At 42.5% G+C, this 20545-nt stretch overlaps 2 protein-coding genes and 1 pseudogene across 2 annotated transcripts in view; all 3 read left to right on the forward strand.

The window, feature by feature from the left end:
- FNDC7 (fibronectin type III domain containing 7) overlaps positions 1 to 18201 on the forward strand; it is a 20857-nt gene extending 2656 nt beyond the window's left edge. The window contains exons 3-13 of the mRNA XM_006919582.1: positions 1876 to 2130; positions 2989 to 3249; positions 4004 to 4261; positions 6271 to 6525; positions 7557 to 7814; positions 8387 to 8641; positions 9866 to 10120; positions 11761 to 12021; positions 15041 to 15070; positions 17922 to 17990; positions 18075 to 18201. Coding sequence (XP_006919644.1) covers positions 1876 to 2130; positions 2989 to 3249; positions 4004 to 4261; positions 6271 to 6525; positions 7557 to 7814; positions 8387 to 8641; positions 9866 to 10120; positions 11761 to 12021; positions 15041 to 15070; positions 17922 to 17986 — 2153 coding nt within the window. The 3' untranslated portion in view covers positions 17987 to 17990; positions 18075 to 18201. The remainder of the gene's footprint in view (positions 1 to 1875; positions 2131 to 2988; positions 3250 to 4003; positions 4262 to 6270; positions 6526 to 7556; positions 7815 to 8386; positions 8642 to 9865; positions 10121 to 11760; positions 12022 to 15040; positions 15071 to 17921; positions 17991 to 18074) is intronic.
- Positions 4473 to 4591, forward strand: LOC112469180 (annotated as a pseudogene).
- Positions 18202 to 18330: 129 nt separating the features above from the next.
- Positions 18331 to 20545, forward strand: part of STXBP3 (syntaxin binding protein 3) — a 54236-nt gene continuing 52021 nt past the window's right edge. The window contains exon 1 of the mRNA XM_015595389.2: positions 18331 to 18409. Within this exon, the coding sequence (XP_015450875.1) occupies positions 18331 to 18409 (79 nt within the window). The remainder of the gene's footprint in view (positions 18410 to 20545) is intronic.

Consider the following 20545-nt stretch of genomic DNA (forward strand, 5'->3'; position numbering starts at 1 on the left):
ACCCAAACCCTTTTCTATTCCCCCCCCTCAACACTGTGTTTCATCCTGCTGATACCGGCTCCATGTATTTCTCCTGGGCAAGTGTGTCTCTCCCGGCTCAACTCAATGGGGCACATTTCGTGGCCTTTTGAGGCCCCTTACAGTCCTATGGGGAGGTCGTCTGTGTCACGCTAGCCTTTTTTTGCCTTTCAGATGACCCCATGTGTGCGCTATCACAGCTTCTGTGTCAGTGACAATGTGGGTTGTCATTTTTCCAGGAAGTTATTTCATTCCAATGAGCAGAACTGGCTAACAGAGGAGATAAAGATGAACTATGGAGACAAAGGGAACAGGAGTTGAGAGACACCACAAGTGATAGGAAGGAAGGCATACGACACGGAACAAAGAACTGGGGAGCAGAAAAGGGATGCTTGCGTGGGAGGGTTGAAAGTGGGAGTCCCTGCTGGGGCGTTCTATCCTGCGGGGGGTGAGGAGGGGGAGGAGAAGGGACATGAACGCTTCTTGCAGTCAGCTTCTGCTCACAAATGGCTAAGATGCGCAGGCTTGCAACTTTTCCCCAGCATGTAGAAACATCATAATTTTCTTCTGATGGCAAAGGAGACAGTCTGGGTGATATTCAAGGAATGTCTGGCCAGCGCACAGTGAAGACTTTGTTCATTCTTGCAGCATGGTTGTTTCTGAGATGCTGCCAGAGCTAACTCTTTGGGCTATTGGTGCAGAAGGAGAAGGTTGTCTGTATCGTGCGCATAGGTGTTTGGCAGATGGGAGCTGCTGGCGGGGAGGGGGTGATACTGGCAAATCACGCATTTGGTCTGTGTTTACTCTTCCTCCTCTTTGTCCTGTGGTTTTGTTTTGCCCTGTGGTTTTCAATTTGACATATAGCGATTTTACCCAGCAAATCTGTACCTTAAGCATAAAAGGCCAAGTGCCAGGTTCAAACCTGAAGCTGTTTTTGTTTGGCCTTTTCCTCCACTTGAATCTCTTATTTCCAGGGCATTTTTGTGTCAGTGGATTTGTGCAAAGTAGCAGATTTGATTACCATGATGTATCTCCTACCCCATACTTAAAGCGTAGGAACACCTTATATAAACTCATGACATAACATTCACATCCCCCTGGCGAACCGTGGCCAGGCCCAGGTGAGGAGGGACCAGAGCAGCTCGTTCTTATGCTGAGGCAGATATTTTGACAGAGAAAGAGGGAATAAAGTTTATTTTTATTTTATATAGAAGAATCTGAAAATGGTTCCACTCTGATAACGTGAAAGAGAGTACAATGGCGTAATTATAAACAAAGAACTCAATTCTCTTTTCTGTATTAGATTAAATGCCATCTGGGAAGTGTGCAAAGTGCACGAATGGAGACTCAGGCATGGCAGAGGTGGGAATGGAGGTGGAGCCTAGCTGGAGGCAGCAGAGGATAGTCAGGGCAGAGAGAGGAGATGGGCGGCAAAGCAGGCTGGGAAATTCCCAGAATGCCCAACTAGAGTAGAATCCTATGGAATGAATCCCCTCAGTTACTTATTCCCTCCTCTCGGAGTTCTTTCCCACAATTCCTCCCACTCTTCACTCTTTGAAAAGTACAAAGAGTGTAAATTTTCCCAGAGACATGGGTAGGGGAGGGGAGAGAGGGATTGTGTGGGGGTGGGGACCTCTTTGAAATCTCATTTCCGAATGAAAGGTTTGAGCTTTCTGGCTCTCCTCTGGAGACTAGATTTGCCTTTCTTTTTCGCTGTTTCTTTCTCGATCTAGAAAATAAGGGCAAAGTTTACGTCTGTAAAAGGCGTGAGAATGATTTAGTTTGAAAAGTAGAATGATGAAAAAAATAATTCTTATACGTGTCCTAGCTAATGTACAACTTCAAAATCTCTTTCAGCTCCTGAAATACCCACTATTGATCAGGCATATTCAAAAATCAGCAACAGTATCACTGTGGAATGGGCTATAGTGCCAGGGGCCACCAGTTACCTCCTCACTGCAAAAGATGGTGACACTGTTATTGAAACCATGGTGGCCAATTCCCCAGGCACTGTGACAGGCCTGAAGGCTGCCACCTTGTACCAAATCACTGTCAGATCCATCAGCGCCGCTGGGAGAAGCCAGGCATCACCTCCAAAACAAGCAAAGACAGGTAGCTGGATATGCACCCTCTTTTGGGCCATTGCTTGTGACCTAGATCAGTTATACTGGGGCAGCAGTTGCATGATGTAATTTTGTGTCATGTGAGTGCCCAGAAGTAAATGCCACCAAATTATTTTAGGGGGCGGGAGAGGGGGAGATTCAGTTATATGTAGAGAAGGTGGTATTTAAATTCCAAATGCTTTGCTTTGGAAAATAACCATTTCTTGGCACCCTTAAAAGCATCCCTGCTTTTAAATGTCTGAAAAAAGAATTTCTGTGTTTGACTTCGGTGATCCATCAAGACCATGCCAAATAAAGAACACATGGAAGGGATTTGTTGCACTTCGACTTGCTTGAAATTAAAACATTTGAAGTTTGTCATCAATCTTACTTAAATTGTCACTTTGGTAAATTGTCAATTTGTCAATTTGGTAAAGTTGTACCTAGGCATATTTCTGAAAGGTTGTGTGTACAGTAACATAGTATAAACCATCATTCCCCCCACTGACTTCTATTATGATTACAGGGATGTTTAACCTAGTTTATTACTAACCTCTAGTTGAAAATAATACCTAATATTAGAATTTCTCTGTTTCCTATTCCTCTGCCAAGCCATTTATAATTGTTTTTCCCTCAAACTTCAGTGTTTATTAGAATCACCTAGAGGACGATTCTAATACACATTTAAATAACAAATTTATAATATACATTTAAATAGCAAATTTTAATAAAACTCTGCCATGAATCCTTTTGCAGAGCAAGTATCTAATTTATACTATGGATCATCAACCTCTAATACTTATTCCTAAATTTGAATTATCCTCTACCGAAGTTCCATAATACAAACGCACGTGCTTTGTTTTTGTAGTGTTGGCTGCACCAATTCTAGAAGTAAGCTCTCCAAGTCCAGACTCTATTCTTGTGCAGTGGGAAGCTGTATATATGGCCATTGGATTCTCTGTGTCCATCATGCGAGCCAATGGTTTGGGCAGAATATGGAAAGAGAATACCACAAACACCACGTTGACATTCACCAGCTTAGACGCCGGGACTCTCTATACCATAAAGGCCTATGCGTGGAATGCCAATGGAACCCCTGGGGATGACTCCACCTGCAATCAGAGAACAAGTAAGACTTCTTAGCTCAGTCCCCAAATCTCATTTTTGATTAACAAGAGGGGTTATGCATTGTAGCCATCAAGGGCAGTGTTAAGTGATGAGTATAGAACAGCTGGCAACAGCTATTTAAATTTATTATGAGTTTGTTTATAGTGCCTTGACTATTCCTTGTTGGTAGTTTAAATGCTTACTGGTTGTGTAAAGAAATTCTGATTCTGTAACAGATATAATCAGTTAACATGAGATCATTAGGGCGAGCCCTAATCCACTATGATTCCTTATAAAAAAGAGGAAATTCGGACACAGACATACACATACAGGGAGAATGCATGTGAACGCGAAGACCACCATTTACAAGCCAGGGAGAAAAGCCTAGCACAGATCTTTTTTCACTGCCCTTAGAAGGAACCCAAGCTGTCAGCACCTCGATTTCAGACTTCTAGCCTCCAGGACTGCGAGACGATCACTTTCTGTTGTTTAAGCCATCTTGTTCACAGTGCTTTGTTACAGCAGCCCTAGCAAAGTCAGGCTAAATCCCAGGTCTCTAAAAACTTCTTAAAGCACGGCAAAACACATGAAGAGAAAAGCTGTAAAAAACCAGTCACTTCTAGAAAATAGTTCTCTCAGTTCTGCAGTCTGATAGAGCTGCTCCCTCCCGTGCTGCCCTGTGCCTGCGCATTCTTCTAGCAAAGCACTTGTTAGGGCAAATCGTACTTGAGTTCTCGAGGCTACTGCGAAATCTTAACTGTTTCTCAAAACTGTAGGTCCTCGTGCTCCTGCCAACATTCAAGTCTCATTTGACAGTGGGGCTCTGCAGGCATCTGTTTCATGGGCACCGACAGAAGGCGCGTTCAACTACACCGTGATGGCTTTAAGCGGCTCTTCTGAGCTGAGCTGTAGCACGGTGTTCAGCTCCTGCATCATTTCCTCTCTCCAATGCGGAACACGGTACCTGATTTCAGTTTTAGCAAGTAACGATGCAGGATCTAGCGGATCAGCTTCAGCAGTGACCCTGAAAACCGGTATGTCAACAAGAGCGAGGCTACTGTGGGGCTGGTGAGCCAAAGTGACCACCATAGGACAAACGAATAATCACCTGACCCTGTTCCAGAACACTCTGGAAGAAGCGAAAACGATAGCTTGCTGTAAAAGAAAGCATTGAGTTGGACATTCTGATGATTAAATAATGTTGACAATGAATCCAGATACTGTGCATTAGAAAAAGCACTTTGAGTCTATGGCCATGCCACCCTGAACAAATCTGATCCCGTCTAATCTCGGAAGCTAAGCAGGGTCGGGCCTGGTTAGTACTTGGATGGGAGACCACCTAGGAAGACCAGGTGCTGTAGGCGTAAAAAATCAAAAAAATAAAAAAGTAAGGGATTGTAAGCTGACAAAATCCTTGCAGTCTATGAGGTCAACCAAGGGTTGCCTCGCCTAAAAAATAATAATAATAAAAGAAAAAAAGAAAAAGCACTTCGAAAGTTAAGAGTCTTGCTCCTATTCCAGATCTTTCCTTAACTAGCTGATTTTCATCTGTAAGGTTGTAAAAACTCTAAGATCCAGTTTGAGTTATGTACAGCGGTAACTGCATACAACAGATAGCAGCCTCTTCCTTCCATCATGTTTCACAGGCCTAGGCTTGGTGCGAACAATTTTTAAAGATTAAGATGGGCCGTCTGTAGTTCTGAATGTGTTTAGATATCTTCCATTTTTCATTTGGGCTATAAAGACATATGTGGAGAGGTTCACTCCTCTATTTAGAAATATCTATGTGTTTTGGGGACGGGAACTAACATTTAGTGAAGACCTACTGTGTCCCAGGCAATATAAATACATCATTTTACTTAATTCTCATGACCACTCAGTGAGTTAGGTTCTATTATCTCCTTTTTTAGATAAGAAAATCGAAGCTCAGAAAAGTTAAATAATTTTTCCTTGGGCCTAATGATAATAAGTGTTGGAGCTGGAATTCAAGCCCAAATTTGCCTGATTTCACTCCTCTGAGATAAAGAAAATATAGATAGTTATAATAATGTCTACTTGGTCCAAATGTCAGAATTTTGACAAGTTTAAGAGGCTTCTGAGCAGAGATAAAAAGAGCCATCACCAAGCCGATGTACCCTATTTCACAGGAAAAAAGCCAACCCCTCAGATCTAGTTCTTATAATTTTCATAAATTAAGGTCACCGATAACAAACTTAGTGATTTGGCTTCTCTTTAACAACAGTAATTTAACGTGGATGGTATGTTAGAAATGGTTATGAGGATGGGAGAGCTGAGAGTGAAGGAAGAGATAAAAAATACATTTTCAAAAGCCCAGCAGCTCAAAGTTAGTTATGCAGTTCAGGAGAGAACCATGCAGCGTTTTTCAATCTCGGATGCACATTAAGAGCATCTGGAGAGCTTTTGTAAAATCCTGATACCCAGGCCCCACCAAAGACCAATAAAATGAGAGCTTCTGGGAATGGAGTCTGGATATGAATAGCTTGTGAAAGCTCCTCAGTTGACTCTAATGTGCAGCCAGGATAAAATGCCATTGAAATAGCCCTGAGTATTTATCAGTCCAGGAGGCACCACTGTAGTTTGTGTATAACACAATCAGTCATGATCGTGGGAATGACCTTGACTTATCAATAAAGGAGCTATGTTTAGAAAGTTCTATGTGTTTCCTGTAGCCCACAATTGTGTGATGTATTTTAGGAAGATTTCCATTAGAGATGACTAAAATTTTAAAAGCTTTGAGCTTGAAAGAATAAACTTCATTTGAATCTATTCCTTCAGAAGACTTCATTCTGTGCTGGTCCTGGCTTTGCCTTAACACAGAAACACAGGCAATATTAACCGAGGCGAATCCATGCCTGTTTCTGACAGTCTAGCATGTATTGTGTGAGATAAATTTTAGGACATGCGAGAATGTTTCGTTGGTTTGCACATACTGTTTGATGTATTCCTGGCATCTTGTTTCCTGAACGATTGCAAAGATGCAAAGAAAATCTCTCACAACTGTTTATTATTCATCATTTCCTAGTTGCCTGTGCACCTGGAAGAGTGACAATCCAAGAAGATCCCCCAGGCCACCTGTCTGTGTCTTGGTCCAATGTAGATCTGGGTGATTACTATGTGGCCTTTGTGAAGAGTGATGATGGCTTGGAAGTACACTGCAACACATCCCTCACTCAGTGCAACTTCTTATCTGAATGTGGCTTCACTTACTTTATCAGTGTTTTCGCCTATAACAAGGCAGGGCAGAGTCCCTTGGGCGATGTGTTCAATTATACCACAGGTAGGTTGCACTTTATGCTTATAAAGGGATTTCTGAGTCCACTAAACTCGGCAGCACAATAGATCACCTATGGCACTTAGTGACTTACATAGACCCCCTGGGAGTCATTCGAGGGCCAAGAATGGAGAGTGAATCTCTTCTCTCACATCTTTTCCAGACTAGAAAGTTTTGGCTTCATGGACCCAAGCTTAACAAGAATGCAAAGTTTAGCAATGAAAAGAGAAAAAAGGATATAGTCATTCAACTCTGCTCTGAAAAATCAAATTCTCCACCAAAATCTACTCAGCATTCAGCCCTGTGCTAGATGTTGAAGATGCAGTCCAATGTCTCAGGAGTTCATTCTTTCTCCGAGACCAGAAAACAGAAGTGCAGAGATACTATGTGGTGGAGAGAGTTGGGGGGGGAGTCCCAGGTTCAAGTCCTAACTTGACCACCAACTCATTTATAAAATGAGCAGAATGGCCTCTACCTTCCTAGTTACTTAGTATCCTCCACTGCAAAATGGGGTAAATAATAATGAGAGGATGAATATGAAAAGGTCTTTGTATGTGATAAGACAGAATGCAAATATTTTTATTGGCATCATTATTACTATTACTATGATTCTCCTCCACTAGGCTTGGATCTTCTACAGGGCAGGGATTATGTTTTATTTATAAATAAGTTAGACTAAATATGATTTTGTCAGGCAGAGGAAGGGGATGGCATTCCAGTAGAGGGGTCAGCAGGGAAATGAGGACATGTGTGGGGAACGGAATCAAGGAGTCTGGTGTGACAGGGGACCCAGGGAGACACAGCTAAACATGTAGATGAGGCATAGCTTGTCATGACCCTGAATATCATGCTTAGAGGATTTGCGCCCTATGTAGTGGGTGTTAGGCCAAAATTAGAGCTGGAAAGTCCCATAAGAAGAGTCTTGCAATAATTCAGGAGGGTGGCGGCTGAGGCTCTGGGTGTGGGGAGCTCAGTCTCTCCCACGGACATCATTGCTCCTATACCAACCTCCATTCTCTCTCTGCTCCTGCTTTCAGCTCCCTGTTGTCCGAGTGACGTTAACCCCGTGTTGGTGTCCAGTGACAGAGTAGAGATCGTCTGGTCTCCTGTTCGTGGTGCCGAACTTTACGAAACCAAGGCTGTCGATGGGTCCAGCGTACTCGAGTGCACGGACACTGCTCCTGCTTGCACCCTCTCAGCCCTGGTGTGTGACACCGAGTACAACATCACAGTGCATTCGTACAGCGAAGTCCGGGGCAGCAATAAGTCCTGTACGTCCCGATTTATAACCACAGGTACGACACGGCTGTGATTTCACTCACTGACGTATGAACGCTTCACCCAGCTGCATCCCTCAGGACGGCCTTCGCCAAAAACTGCAGAAAGGCTAACTCCCATTAGCCACCATTATAGCCGCCGTCTTACTACAGAGAGGCAGAGGGAAGGTGGAAGAAGGAAAATGAAAAAAAAAAAAAAAAAAAGAGGAGACCATGGGGAGGGTGGGAGGCTTTGCCTGTCAGCCATGCACTCCCTCCGACCTTTGGGGGTCTGTCTGTGTTTATACCATGAAGGTGAAGGCCACAAATTAAGACAAACGTTTGTCTTAATTATTTTTGCTTTTAGAGTTCAGAATGCCCCTTAACATTTTCCAGTTAGTCCAGGCTCTAGGAACCCAACTCCATATGTCAGTGTCTGCAAGGTTTCCACACAAAGGCTCTATGAATTTGGCCTTCACACATGGTTGAAAGTAATAATGGTTGAAAGTAATAATGATCTCATTTTGGGGAAAAAAGTCAGTTTTAGACCAAATGGCACAGGTGTTCTTTTTGATTCTGAGCGCTTCAGTTACTAATCTAAAATCTCTTAGCTCCTTGCAGTCCCGAAATCAAAAATGTTTCAGAGGATGCTTTCTCCATGATTAACGTGCACTGGCAATCCAGCAATGACGGCGCCACTTACACGGTGACTGCGCAGGGGGAGAAGGGGCGGTACGGGTGCAGCAGCGCGGGAGAGTCCTGCACCATGCGGGGCTTGCCCTGCGGCTCGCTGTTCTCTGTCACCGCGGTGGCCGAGACACAGGCCGGACGGAGCCCACCCAGCTACAGCGTGCCGCTGGAAACAGGTATGTGGCGACCACCAGCCCGAGCGCTGACTTCACTGGGCTGCTCAGGAACTGTTGTAAGACGTGAACTTTCTTACTTGGTCTACCCTACGAGTAATAGAAATACATTAAACTTAGAGGTCTTCCAAAGAGTCCCGAATAAAAGAATAAAACTTTCAACATTTGGACGCAGGTTCTGTAAAAATATCACCAGAAGACTAATGTATTCAGACACAGACATCGAAGGGGAGAATATGTTGGCTCTGCAAAAACATTTATTTGAATTCATATTCCCCCATGATACAATCTACCAAAACAACTAACAAGTGACGGAATGAGTTGGTTTGTTATTTATTTCTTTGGCTCGGCCCTTTCCAGTCTTTCTTTAAACAATGCATTCTGCGTTTCGGTTTCCTGATTGGTAAAAGGGGGATAATGGGTTCATCGGGTGGTTGGTAATATTAAGTTAATTAATTCTGCAGAGCGCTTTGTATAGTATCTGATACATAGTAAAAGCCCGATGAAAGAAAGCTGTTAATGTTTCATTGTATTGTCTGTGAACAAAATTTAGCACATTACTTAAAGGCTTTGGACATTATTTTCTCTTATATATAACAGTAGATGACACTTGGACTATAAAAATTGATCTGTAAAAAGCAGTGGAATAGAGACAATGCCAAATACACAGGAATATTCTAGAGATTCTATAACCTATTTAATGGGTCTCTAAAAAATTGAGACTTGGCTTTGGTATTAGGTGGCTAAGACTATTTCAAGCTTTTGTATCAATTATGTGCTATGAAATGCATGAGAAAGGCAAAATACATTTAACTGTAAATGCTATGAAATGAATGTATTGAAAGAAGAGGTGCATGCAACCGTTGCTTTGAAATTTGCACCTGGCATTGGGAACAACAAAGGATTTCTTTCTTATTTGAAAAAAAAAAAAATTAGAGAGAACCTCACATTACCCACAGCCAGTTAGTGTACTGCATTTGGAGAAAGCACTCACTTTCTATACAGTTAATATTAAAATGATGTATCAGGAGAATTGAGATTTTGCTTACCAAAAGGAAATTTTGCTTAACAATTGAAGGTTTAAGATATTTAAGAGGTTGAATGAAAGGTCTGAGATATTTAGGAGATTGAATGAAACACAGTCAAAATGCCATTCTTGGTTGTTTTTTTACAAATAACGCTCAGTAGAAATAAATCCCCAATTCTTTCTCTTTTTCCTCATTTAAGTACCGTGCTGTCCAGCTGGTCTGACAGTAACTCAGGTCACCCAATCAGTAGTCAACGTGAGTTGGACTGTTGGAACCGGGGCTCAGACATATGTGACAGTTCTGGAGTCACACACTGGCCAGTCTAAGTGTCACACCCATCAAAACCACTGCCTCTTGGGATGCATCACATGTGGCATCAATTACACAGTGGCGTTAAAAGCAGTTAGTGCCACCGGATTGACTGCGGACTGCACCTATCAAAGTTATTCCTCTAGTAAGTGAATTCTAAACTCTAGCTCTATGGTATCGATAAGGACCTTGACTGTTTTAAATCCAGACATAAGCCATTCCTTATGCTGCTTCTCCACCTACTTTACATTATAAATTCAGATTACTTTCTAAAATGTTTTTAGTTTTCCTCTGAAACTAGAACCTCAAAGTTTCGGAGGCTTCTGTTGGTCATTGGTGCATGGACTCCCTTGATAACAAGGTCTGGATATACTTTTTCTGAAGGGAGGACAGATTTTTATATGACACTGCTACCTGAAGCACAAAATAACTCAGTCTGGCAGAGTTTTCAGAAAGCATTCAGATCACACATTCTATTCAACTTGAATTTTTTCTTTTATTATTATGCTACTACCCTGCTCTCCTAAACCACTCCAGCTCCTTCCACGGCTTCTTATTTCAACAGGCTAAAAGAGCACTGTCTGCTGACGGTATTGTATCTTGTTCTTCACAAAGACCAAAGAGCATGGAAGGTAAAAGTGGTACGGGGTCAGTAAATTAGATTTCTCTCATAGGACTCTAGTCCACTGAAGTGGCTGCTTGGAGAACTGTTTTGAAAAACACTCCTAAGGATGCCTCTCAGGCTTGATGGGGAAGAGTTCGATGATCTGTTAGTTGTGTCTGCCATGGGACGTGGGATGCGAGAGTTGAAATATAATTTTGCCATCCCAAGGGTAGATCCTAAAGACGTGGCTTTTTCTATGCTCTTTTGCCTTATCCTCCCTGATTCTGTTTCCTCACTGGTAAGTGAAATAGTAATAATCATAATGTGTAGCATTTATAAGTGCTACACATCTGTAAGCTGATTATATATACCTTCTTTTGGCCCAATGTCTTTCATTAGATTTACTGCCTAAGTTTTCACCCTGATATCTAGTTCTGGGAATATGGCTCATTGCTTATCTTCACACCAAAAAAAAAAAGAAAAGAAAAGAAAAGAAAAGAAAAAACTTTTTTAAAAAGAGTAAATCAAATGAGCCTGATCATCTATAACTGAATTTTTTAATTATTATACTATAATATCTTTATTTAAGTTACTGAGGAATCTACCGTTCGGTGTCCCGCTTGACACCTGATGTGTGACCTGCTCTAGGTATTTAAAAAAGAAAAAAAAAGTACCTAGTCAGCTAGCAGGGATGAAGTGTGGACCAGCAAAGCTTGATCACCTGCCTGTTGATTAAGTGACTGCTCCTCAGGCATTATGCTATTCAGTTCAGCAAAATAGGTCTTTTCAATTAAAGCTGAGAGCAGTTAATTATATTTAAATTCAATCCCACTAAAATCATATAAAACTAGGATATTATGAAAGATCTTGACAAAGATTCTGTGTATTTGACTCATAAGGTTTGAGTCATATATAACACATTACCTGCCAAGTGAGGACTTCTTTGACTCACCATTGTTCTCTATTAAAAATTCATGCCCCCACCGCCCTCACACATGGATTTCTAATCATGTGGCCCACCATGGAAAGAACTACTGAGTACTTCTTCAAATCTTGCTCTAATCATATATTACTTAGACTGGGTTACTTATATTTTTTCCCCATAGTATTAAAGGCCATGTTTGTGTGATAGGGGAATAAATGATAGTTTTGTTTGTTTGTCTGTTTTGTTGTTCCTTCAGGTGCCTGCTGCCCTTTGGGAGTGAAATTATATAGGCTGGGCCCTAATGGCATCCGGATCTACTGGCAGATTGCCAGGGGCTCTGCCAATTACAGCACTGACCTCTATGGTTCCAAAGGCATTTTCACATGTGCCCCAAGCACTGGCCTCAGTTTCTGTGACGTCACCGAGATACCTTGCGGGGATGTATATACTGTGATGGTCTCACCAGTTGCTGAGACAGGACTGAAGCTTACCTTCTGTCCGAAAAAAATATATTCAGGTACAGCAAGTTATGACTCTTTATTTAAAATTAACCCTGAACTCAATCTGTGAATTAAGACTCTGAGCACTCACATTTATTTGCTATGCGGGAAGATCAAAGAGGCTATGACATTCCTACGTCCTGAAGGCAGATTCTGGCCTCTGGGGACCCCAAGCTTCTTTCGAATTGTGATGCTTTCTCATTTGATTTGGAAACACTCTGTCTCCCTTCTCCCTCTCCTCTCCTTCAGAAAAAGGATAAGCTGCTTGCTGCTTAAATAGTAAAGCAGATTTAAAGTTATTTTTTGCTTTGAGATTTGGAGCTAGAGTTTTAGCATAGTCTTAGAGATAATGATAGATACCCCAGAATGTTGGAAATTAAGATAGTTGAACTTTTATTTGCACAGATTCAGGCTCATGACTGAGGAAGAGTTGGAGGATCAGAAAAAAAGACAAATTTATAAATCATAAACGAGGTTTGGAAATATGAGTGGGCAGAACGGTGCGTGATCACGAAACATGACTGTCAGCAACTGCCATCTCACCAGACCTGGCAGAAAAATATTAGCAATTCTCCTGCTCTGGATTCCAGCACCTTCTGCTACCTTGCCCAGGGCGTAGTCATATATTTTTCATATATTTCTAAAAAGAAAAAAGAAAGAAAGGAAATGAAGAAGCCCTGTGTTCACTTTGCAAGTGAACACAGGAAGAAGAATAAATGTTGGTGCAGAAATCTCTACTGATAACGAGAACATAAAATTTCCAATTATGTGAAGGTGATGAGAAAGTTCAAGGTGGCTCCCGGTGATGGAACTGGGCCACTTCCTCTTTGGGGGCGTTCTCATTGTCTTTGGCCGTCACGCTCTGATTCTTTGTGTTTTCATTATCTTGTCCACAGGACAAGCTGGCCCAAAGCATGAAAGGGGACAGGAATGGGTTTTGGGGTGAGAATGAGCTCTTAGGAAGAAGAGGCTGCAGTTTATGACGATACTTCATTATATTTGCATAATGTTTTACAGTTTATCAAGTGTTTGCACATTCACTAGCTCATTGAATGCTCAAAATAACTGTGAGGTAGGTTCAACAGATTGTATTATCTCCAATTTCTAAATGAGAAAATTGAGGCTCAGAGGCTCCCAAATCTCTATGTACAACCCTTCTTTTCTTCTAACCTCTAAATCTATATTCACACTTGATACCTCCACTTAGAGGTGCCTTAGGCATTTCACCTCCTCAAGACCAAAAGGAATTTCTGATCTTCTTCAGCAGTTTCTGATTTCTTCCCATCGACCTTGTTTCAGGTACACAAGCTGAAAACCCCGGTGTCAGCTTCCCTCTCCCTCACCCTCCATATCTAAGTAGACTCCAAGTCTTGTCCTGTTCACTTCATGATGGCTTCTAAATCCAACTGTTTCTCTTCGTTCCTACAGCTACTTCTGCGCTTCAGCTCTTACCACCTCTGCCTCCCTCCCCTCCTGCCCTCTTGCCGGCCTCCTTACTATTACTGGAGTTGTCTGTCGTTCTAAGACACTGATCTGATCGTGCTACTTTCATGCCTTCGAAATCCTCAGAACTTTCCTATTGTACCGGAGGAAAAAATTCAGTTCTCTGAGTGTGGCATTCAGGGTCCCTCACAATCTGTCCCCAGTCTGTTTTTTTTACACATGCACCATGAAATAGAAATTTAATCCAAGCCATTTATGAAAATTTTTAATTTTTTAGTAACCACAATAAAAAAAGTAAAACAAAATAAGTGAAATTAATAATGTAGTTTAGCTAACCCGATATATACAACATATTATAATTTCAACATGAAATCTATATAAAAAGATTTGCATTTTTTTCCATACTAAGTCTTCAAAATCTGATGTGCATTTGATACTCACAGCACATCTCAGTTCAGATTACCTACATTTGGAGTGGCTACTGTATCGGGCAGTGCAATTCTGGGCTCCATCCACCACTGCTGACAGGACACGAAAGTCACAGGGAATCATTCACACACACCCGCCCCAGCCACACACACATACCATGCCACGTCACGCTTCCAAGCTGACGCAGTGCCCCTCTCTATGCCTGGAATTCTACCCCACCACCACCAAGGGAACTCCACCACCCACATGTCCCTCCCCTGTGAAATCTCCAACAGTCGTTGGTGGAGTTGGTCTTCTCCCTCTGTCCTTTATGACCCCACATCATCCTTATCTTTACTATGCCTTATTACTGTGAATGGATTGTGTGTTATTTCCCCTAATAAGTGATAATCTCTTGGACTCCCAGGACTTAGCACATAACCATAGCCCAGTGTAGTTTAAATTTTAAAAAAAGCATGAGTCAGTCAGTTTACGTGCTTTCCTATCATCATATAGCCCGTAAGTGAATGTTCTTTCTTCTGCTCCATGCCCACAATTCAACCCTTAGAGAGTCATTCCTCTGATGGTTTGTTAGCCACCAGAAGTCCTTGGTAGTTAGAACTCTAGTGCCATTTGGTGGGGTGCCATCTGAAGCCTGTGGCCAATGACTGGGTGTCTAGATTCAAGTTAGGAAGTTCACCTCTGCTCAATTTCCCTGGTAAAAACCATGCAGTTGGAGGAATTTGTTTTTGTTTTTGGTTTTCAGGGTTTTGTTTTGTTTTTTTTCTTTATTATTTCAGTGTCAGTGATGCTTTACATTGATAATTAGGACAACATTGTAAATGATGATGATGATGATGATGATGATGATGATAATAAAGACTAATATTTTTGAGTGCCCTGTGCCAGGCACTATTATAATGGCTTTATATGTATAAATGCCAACTGATCCTTATAACAACCCTCTGAGGTTAGCATTCGTATTCTTACCACTTTACAGATAAACTGAGGCACAGAAAGTGCCACGGTCACACTGCTAGTAGTTAGTTATCTCCTCCTATCACTCCAACTGGTTCTTATTCATTCTTTGCTATACTTTCCCTTTGTTCTTTCTTAAGTTTTATCTTCACCATCTTAAATGTATCAGTAAATACATTTTAAATGCTATGTTTTTATTTATTACAGTAACCTGCTCTGGAAGCACACTTGGAATGGGTAAGTCATTGTTCTCATGGATAAAATAGAAGAGCGTTTTGTTGTTGCATTTTAAAGTGACAGTGAAGTCAGGATCAAAGCTGACTCTTCAATTAGTCAGGAAGGCAAACGATAGGATGTCTGCTTCTGGTTTGCATGGATGGATATGCCCGGGGGGGAATTCAGGATGCTGAAAGGGGAATTGGAATAAAGATAACCCTCACTGCCTCCTCAGGTGTGCTCGGGGCTGATCCCACCTAGACTATTCTGGGTGCCCCACGGGGCTGTTCTTGGGCCGGGCTACAGAAATGTTCATGCAGAGTCGTGTGTGTTGACCCAGTAAGTAGCATGTGCTGCTTCATGAGAAGTGCTTGCCACGTTCTCCTAGAGGCCGGCTTGGGTTTGGGCCTTGGGAAAAACCCCAGGGAATACTATCAACCCCAAACTATAGACAGGGCATGCATGCTTGTGTGCCTACACACGCCCAGTCAGACATAGCTGACTTCAGAGGTTGTGAGTGGAAATGAAGCCTTTCTACCTGTAAACCCCATGGCACAGCCTCGAGTCTGGGCCAGCTCCCCATCCAAGCCTTCCTTCCACTGGCAGCGACGGGGTCTGGAATCTCCCTCCATCGCCTGTCTCTATTTCCTTTCCCAGACCATTGCTTCTCTCAGCACAGCAGGACACATGCTTTCAAATCCTTGCCCTACCTGCAGGTCTGAAATAAGCACAATCTCTATTAATTTTTAAAGAGTTTCCGTTTCCAGTGACGACAGGGCAATAGGCCTAGCTTATTAAAAACCAACTGTGAGGAAACCTCTAAATTATAAAAAAAACTTTAAAAAACTCCCAAAGTACTAATGACCATAACCCCTGGTTTTCAGTGAAATGTGCACAGGCCCAGGTCTGCATTCTTGGAACCTATTTCCAGTATTATGGTAGTTTTTAATCAGTGCTCCCCTGAGCCATGAAGGGGCAGTTGAACCACCTTGGGGATTCCTCATAGGAGAGGAGTCGTGAATTATATACTAGCCTTCTCTAAAATTTTCTTAAAGAGTTTCAGTGCTATAACCAAAATATAAAAAATTTTAAAAAAAAATTAAAAAATGCTTGCAAATCATCACTCTATGGCATCACCAGAAAGCTTGTTCAAAAACGTACAATCTCAGGCTCCACCCTGATGTACTGAATCCCAGTTGATTCATATGCAAACACGAGTTTGGAAAACACTGTTTGGGCAATAGTTCTCACGCTCTGGTGTGTATCAGTATCCCATGGAGAGCCAAGAGAAAGTGTAGAGGCCAAGACCCGTCGAAGTGGAAGAGGGCCTCCCTCTGCAGTTCTATCAGGTTTCCAGGTGATTCTGATACTTGAGAAGTTTGAGAAGCACTGCTCTAGATCACTAGCCTCCCCTTCCTCTGTCCCTCTGGACTGCCCTCATCATCAATTCTCCCTTCCTTAGCAAGGTTTAGTCTCCAGCCTGAAATCTGCCTCTCTCTTTCAGTAGATCCATGTAGAAATCCTGCAAGACCGTCAAAAAATAAGCATTAGCTGGGTCATTCGAGGGCCTCCACATCACATAGAATTCATCAGGTCTAGAGAAAAATTCTAAATTGCTGTCTCCAATTTCAGCCTTTCTCTTCCCTGTACATGGGGCGCGTCAAATTAGGTCCCTGGCTGACATGGGGCCTCCAGATATGCTAAGGGCAGTCTTGCGAATCTTGTTGGTTTAAGACTTTTGGTCTCCCTTGACTCTTGAATAATCCTAAAGCTTTTCAACAGCAAGAATTTTCTAAGAGACAGATCTGGGTTTAAATCCTGCCCCTATTGCTTGCCCTCAGGGGATTTGCTTTGATTCTCTCCAAGCCTATCTTCCTCATCTGAAAGATGGAAAAAATATTCACCTCATAGGATGTTATGAGGATTAAATGAGGTATAAATTGTTGTGTACAATGACAGGCCCATAACACGAACTTCATAAATGGTAGTTATTAATTCAGGATCAGCTTAGGCTCATATCACACCCTTTTATATTATGCGTCAGTCATTACCACTTTAATGCGCGACTTCTAAGATATTTGCATTTTAACCTCAGTCGTCATGATACCCTAACTCACTGGTTCTCAAAGTGTGGTCTCAGGGCCTACAGCATGAGCAACACCTGGGAACCGCTTAGAAATGCAATTTCTGGGGCTTCACCATAGCCCTACTGAACCAGAAACTCTGGGGTTGGGGCCCCAACAATATTTGTTTTAACAAGCCCTTCAGGTAACTGATACACGCTAAGGTTTGAGAACCACAGCTCTAATTCAAGGAAGCTACTTTGATCCTGGAAATCTGACTCAGGTTGGAAGGGAGAAGGAAAACAATCTATGTGAGGTACCTGGCCTTTAACAGGAAGTAGACGAGAGGGGTCTGTGCCTCCATGGGGGCAGCCATCATCTTCAGCATGCAGGCTGCACATTCCACAGAAGTCTCCTCTCTGCAGCTCCCTCGGCTGCTGAACAGGTTTATGTTCTCCTCGCACAATGTTCTCCCTGAACTGTTAAAATTTCGGAGCTCCCTGAGAACACAGAAAGTTGGCCTAGGGGTGGAGAGGAAAGTTCTTTGTCCTGGGAGGCTCTTTGGGAGTATTTGTTTCATGAAGCAGGACAGAGATTCACTCTGGTCAGTTAGAAACTGCTAGTCAGTTTCTTCTTGCCCTTTGAATGGTTCAGATCATCTTAATTGCCTGCTTCTTCACTGTGAAGTGCTGCAAAAATAGCATTTCAGGTCAAAATACTAATCTAAATCTCAGAGACATTTGAGGGCTTTTTAATGTAAGAAAGCGTCTGCGTGTTTAATGTGTTTTGATGCTCCTTCACCTTTTCAGTGATTTACAGAGGGAAGAGAAATGCAGAAAGACATACTAAGCCTCTGATGACAACAGAAACTTGACCAAGTGAGTAGTTTAAATCGAATGGTGTGACTCAAAAGCAAAGTTTTTGGTCTTTGTTTTAAAAACTTCTTCCCGTATCTTTTACAGAGTTGTCTCAATCATTAGTGCGATTAGAGATGGAAAAGATCTATTAGAATACAAAATGCGTCTAGGATAGGACAAGCTCGTAGGCCTTTCAAAGAACAGCTCTGTCTCCACTTCCCCAGGACAAGGTCAGGCATGTCCTCACCTGCACAAGAGTTCAAGGACTGCTGCGGAAAAGACTCAGTAGAGAGAGAGAGAGATCCAGAAAGTCCCCTGGGAGGCTGCCAAGGTGAGCCCGCATACTGGGACAGTCCTGGCAATGGGAAAGCTCTGCTTAGTAGAAATTCTCTTCGATATTTCACATCCAGACACACCGCAGACTTCAACACATCCACTTTGTAAGTGTTTCATCAACACCAACACTTGCCACGCAGGCTTTAGACATTCAAGGGCTGGAAATGTTCACTGCCAGAGAAGCTGATACCACGGCACCACACAGAGACACCGCTCATCCCAGAACAATCCTCCACCAGGACTGCGTCATAGGTTGCATAGCAGCAGCAGCCAGGCCCACCTGTAGTAACAAACACCCTCATCTCAAGTTTGGAAGAAGCTGAGCTGCTTGCAGAGTTCCCTAAGCCAAAGCATCATGTGACGTGACCTTTGCCGCTTGAACACCTGAGAAAGCAGAGCTGTTGGCCAGTTGCTAGAAGGATTGCAGTCATTTTTTTGAGTGAGTAAAGACTATGAATGGAAGGACAGCCAGGGGCAGGCCCTCGAACTGTGGCAAACTGATATATGTGCATCCTTCGTGGGGAGGTCCATCAATCTTGCTGTATTCTCCACTCACACTGTAACTGCTTTTTGCCTTTTGGAAGAGGAAAAGCAATGATGTAAACTATAAATCTGTTGTGCCTAGAAAAATGTTTGTCCTTCGAATGCCACATAACCTTATTTAAAAATAGTATATGTAGAACTTGTATAAGCACATACAACGAAAGGGTTTACTCCCCAAAAGCGTAGCTGCAAAGCCAATAGCTGTAGTTAGGAACACTACCCGGAGGGAAAATTGGAGCGTGGAGTTGGGCTTCGGGTATACTGGGAGGGAGGGCAAACTTTCTTCTATGCCTCCTTTCCCTCTCTGTGAAAGACTGATGAGCGATACATAATGTGTCACTGGTACGAGATACTCCCCAGAGCATCCACACTTGAGAAGGAGACAAGCCAGTCACAGATCTCTAAAAAGGAAACTTGCTGCATCAGAGAGCACTCACAGCGGAAGGCTGAATTTAGTTCACTTTTGTTCCGGTGAATAAACAAGAATTAGGCTAGGTGCCTTCATATTACTTAGTATGCATCACCCCTAGAGATGCTAACTCAGAAGGTCTGGGACCGGGCCTGTGAATGCATATTGATAATAAACTCATCAAGTGATTCTAACATGTCCAGCTTTGGGAACCTTAAAAGTCTTGCCTTGGTGAGTTTTTCTTGAAGCAAAATTTCAGTGATGGGAGGCTGAGAAGTATTATAATATAAACCAAGGCATATTAAAATTTTGAACAGAAATTGGTTTGAATGCCACTAAAGCAAACTAGAAGTGGTTAGGAGCACTCCACTGACAGGTGTTTGGGGGGAAGACTTTTATAGAGAAGAGGTAGAATCAATGCAAGGATATTATTTGATTGGCTGTAGCTTAAGAGATTGCTTTCTTTGGAACAGCCTAGTTAGCTGTTTATGGTTGGTTGTCCTTAGGTTTCGATTTCTTAACCTTGAGTATTTACAGGCTTAGGTTTGGGTTTCTTAAGCAGGCTGCCACGGCATTAGAACCAGCTCAGTCTAATGGTCTCCTTGTTTAATTAATTTAACAGAAGGTATGTGATATGTGAGGAAAGATTGGTGAGAAATCTGGAGGGTTCATAGTGGGTCCATGGCCCATTAGGGCAATCACCGTTACTGAAATAAAAATGGTCTGTTTGCCTGCATTCAAGTCAGAGAAGAAATACAGGCAGGTTTGCAGCAAAGAAAGTAAGGATTTATTTCAAGGAGTTGCAAGTCCCGGAAACGGAGGCGAGATAATGCTCTCAAAAACCTGGCTGCCCGGAGGAGTATGGATTATAGAGGGAAAAGTCAGTTGTTATGGAAACTAAGGGAGTTGGCTTAACTGATCATTGTGTTCAGTTCTGGAGTCAGCCTGGCGCCATCCCGTCTGGTCCCCTGGCCTGGTTCCATGGCCAGTGGGCTTGTTGTTCTGCCTCGATGGGCCTGGGGCTGAGACACATCTAAAGCTAAGATATTATCTTTAGTGTAACCAAAAAATCATTGTCCCCATGACTGTAGACCTGAGTCTTGACAAATCTTATGTTATAAGGCTTAACTGTTAAAGAAGCAGGCATATAGGGAGAAAGGGGAGAAAAAGCAAGCAAGGTACAATGCCATCATCTGGGCAAAACCAGCCTGAATCAGAAAAAAACTATAATAAAGAAATGAGATGAAGTTTGTGTGTGGTTACACCATGAACTGGGTCAGCTTTCTGC

Source organism: Pteropus alecto, unplaced genomic scaffold (assembly GCF_000325575.1).
Source record: "Pteropus alecto unplaced genomic scaffold, ASM32557v1 scaffold106, whole genome shotgun sequence".
Taxonomy (NCBI): Eukaryota; Metazoa; Chordata; class Mammalia; order Chiroptera; family Pteropodidae; genus Pteropus; species Pteropus alecto.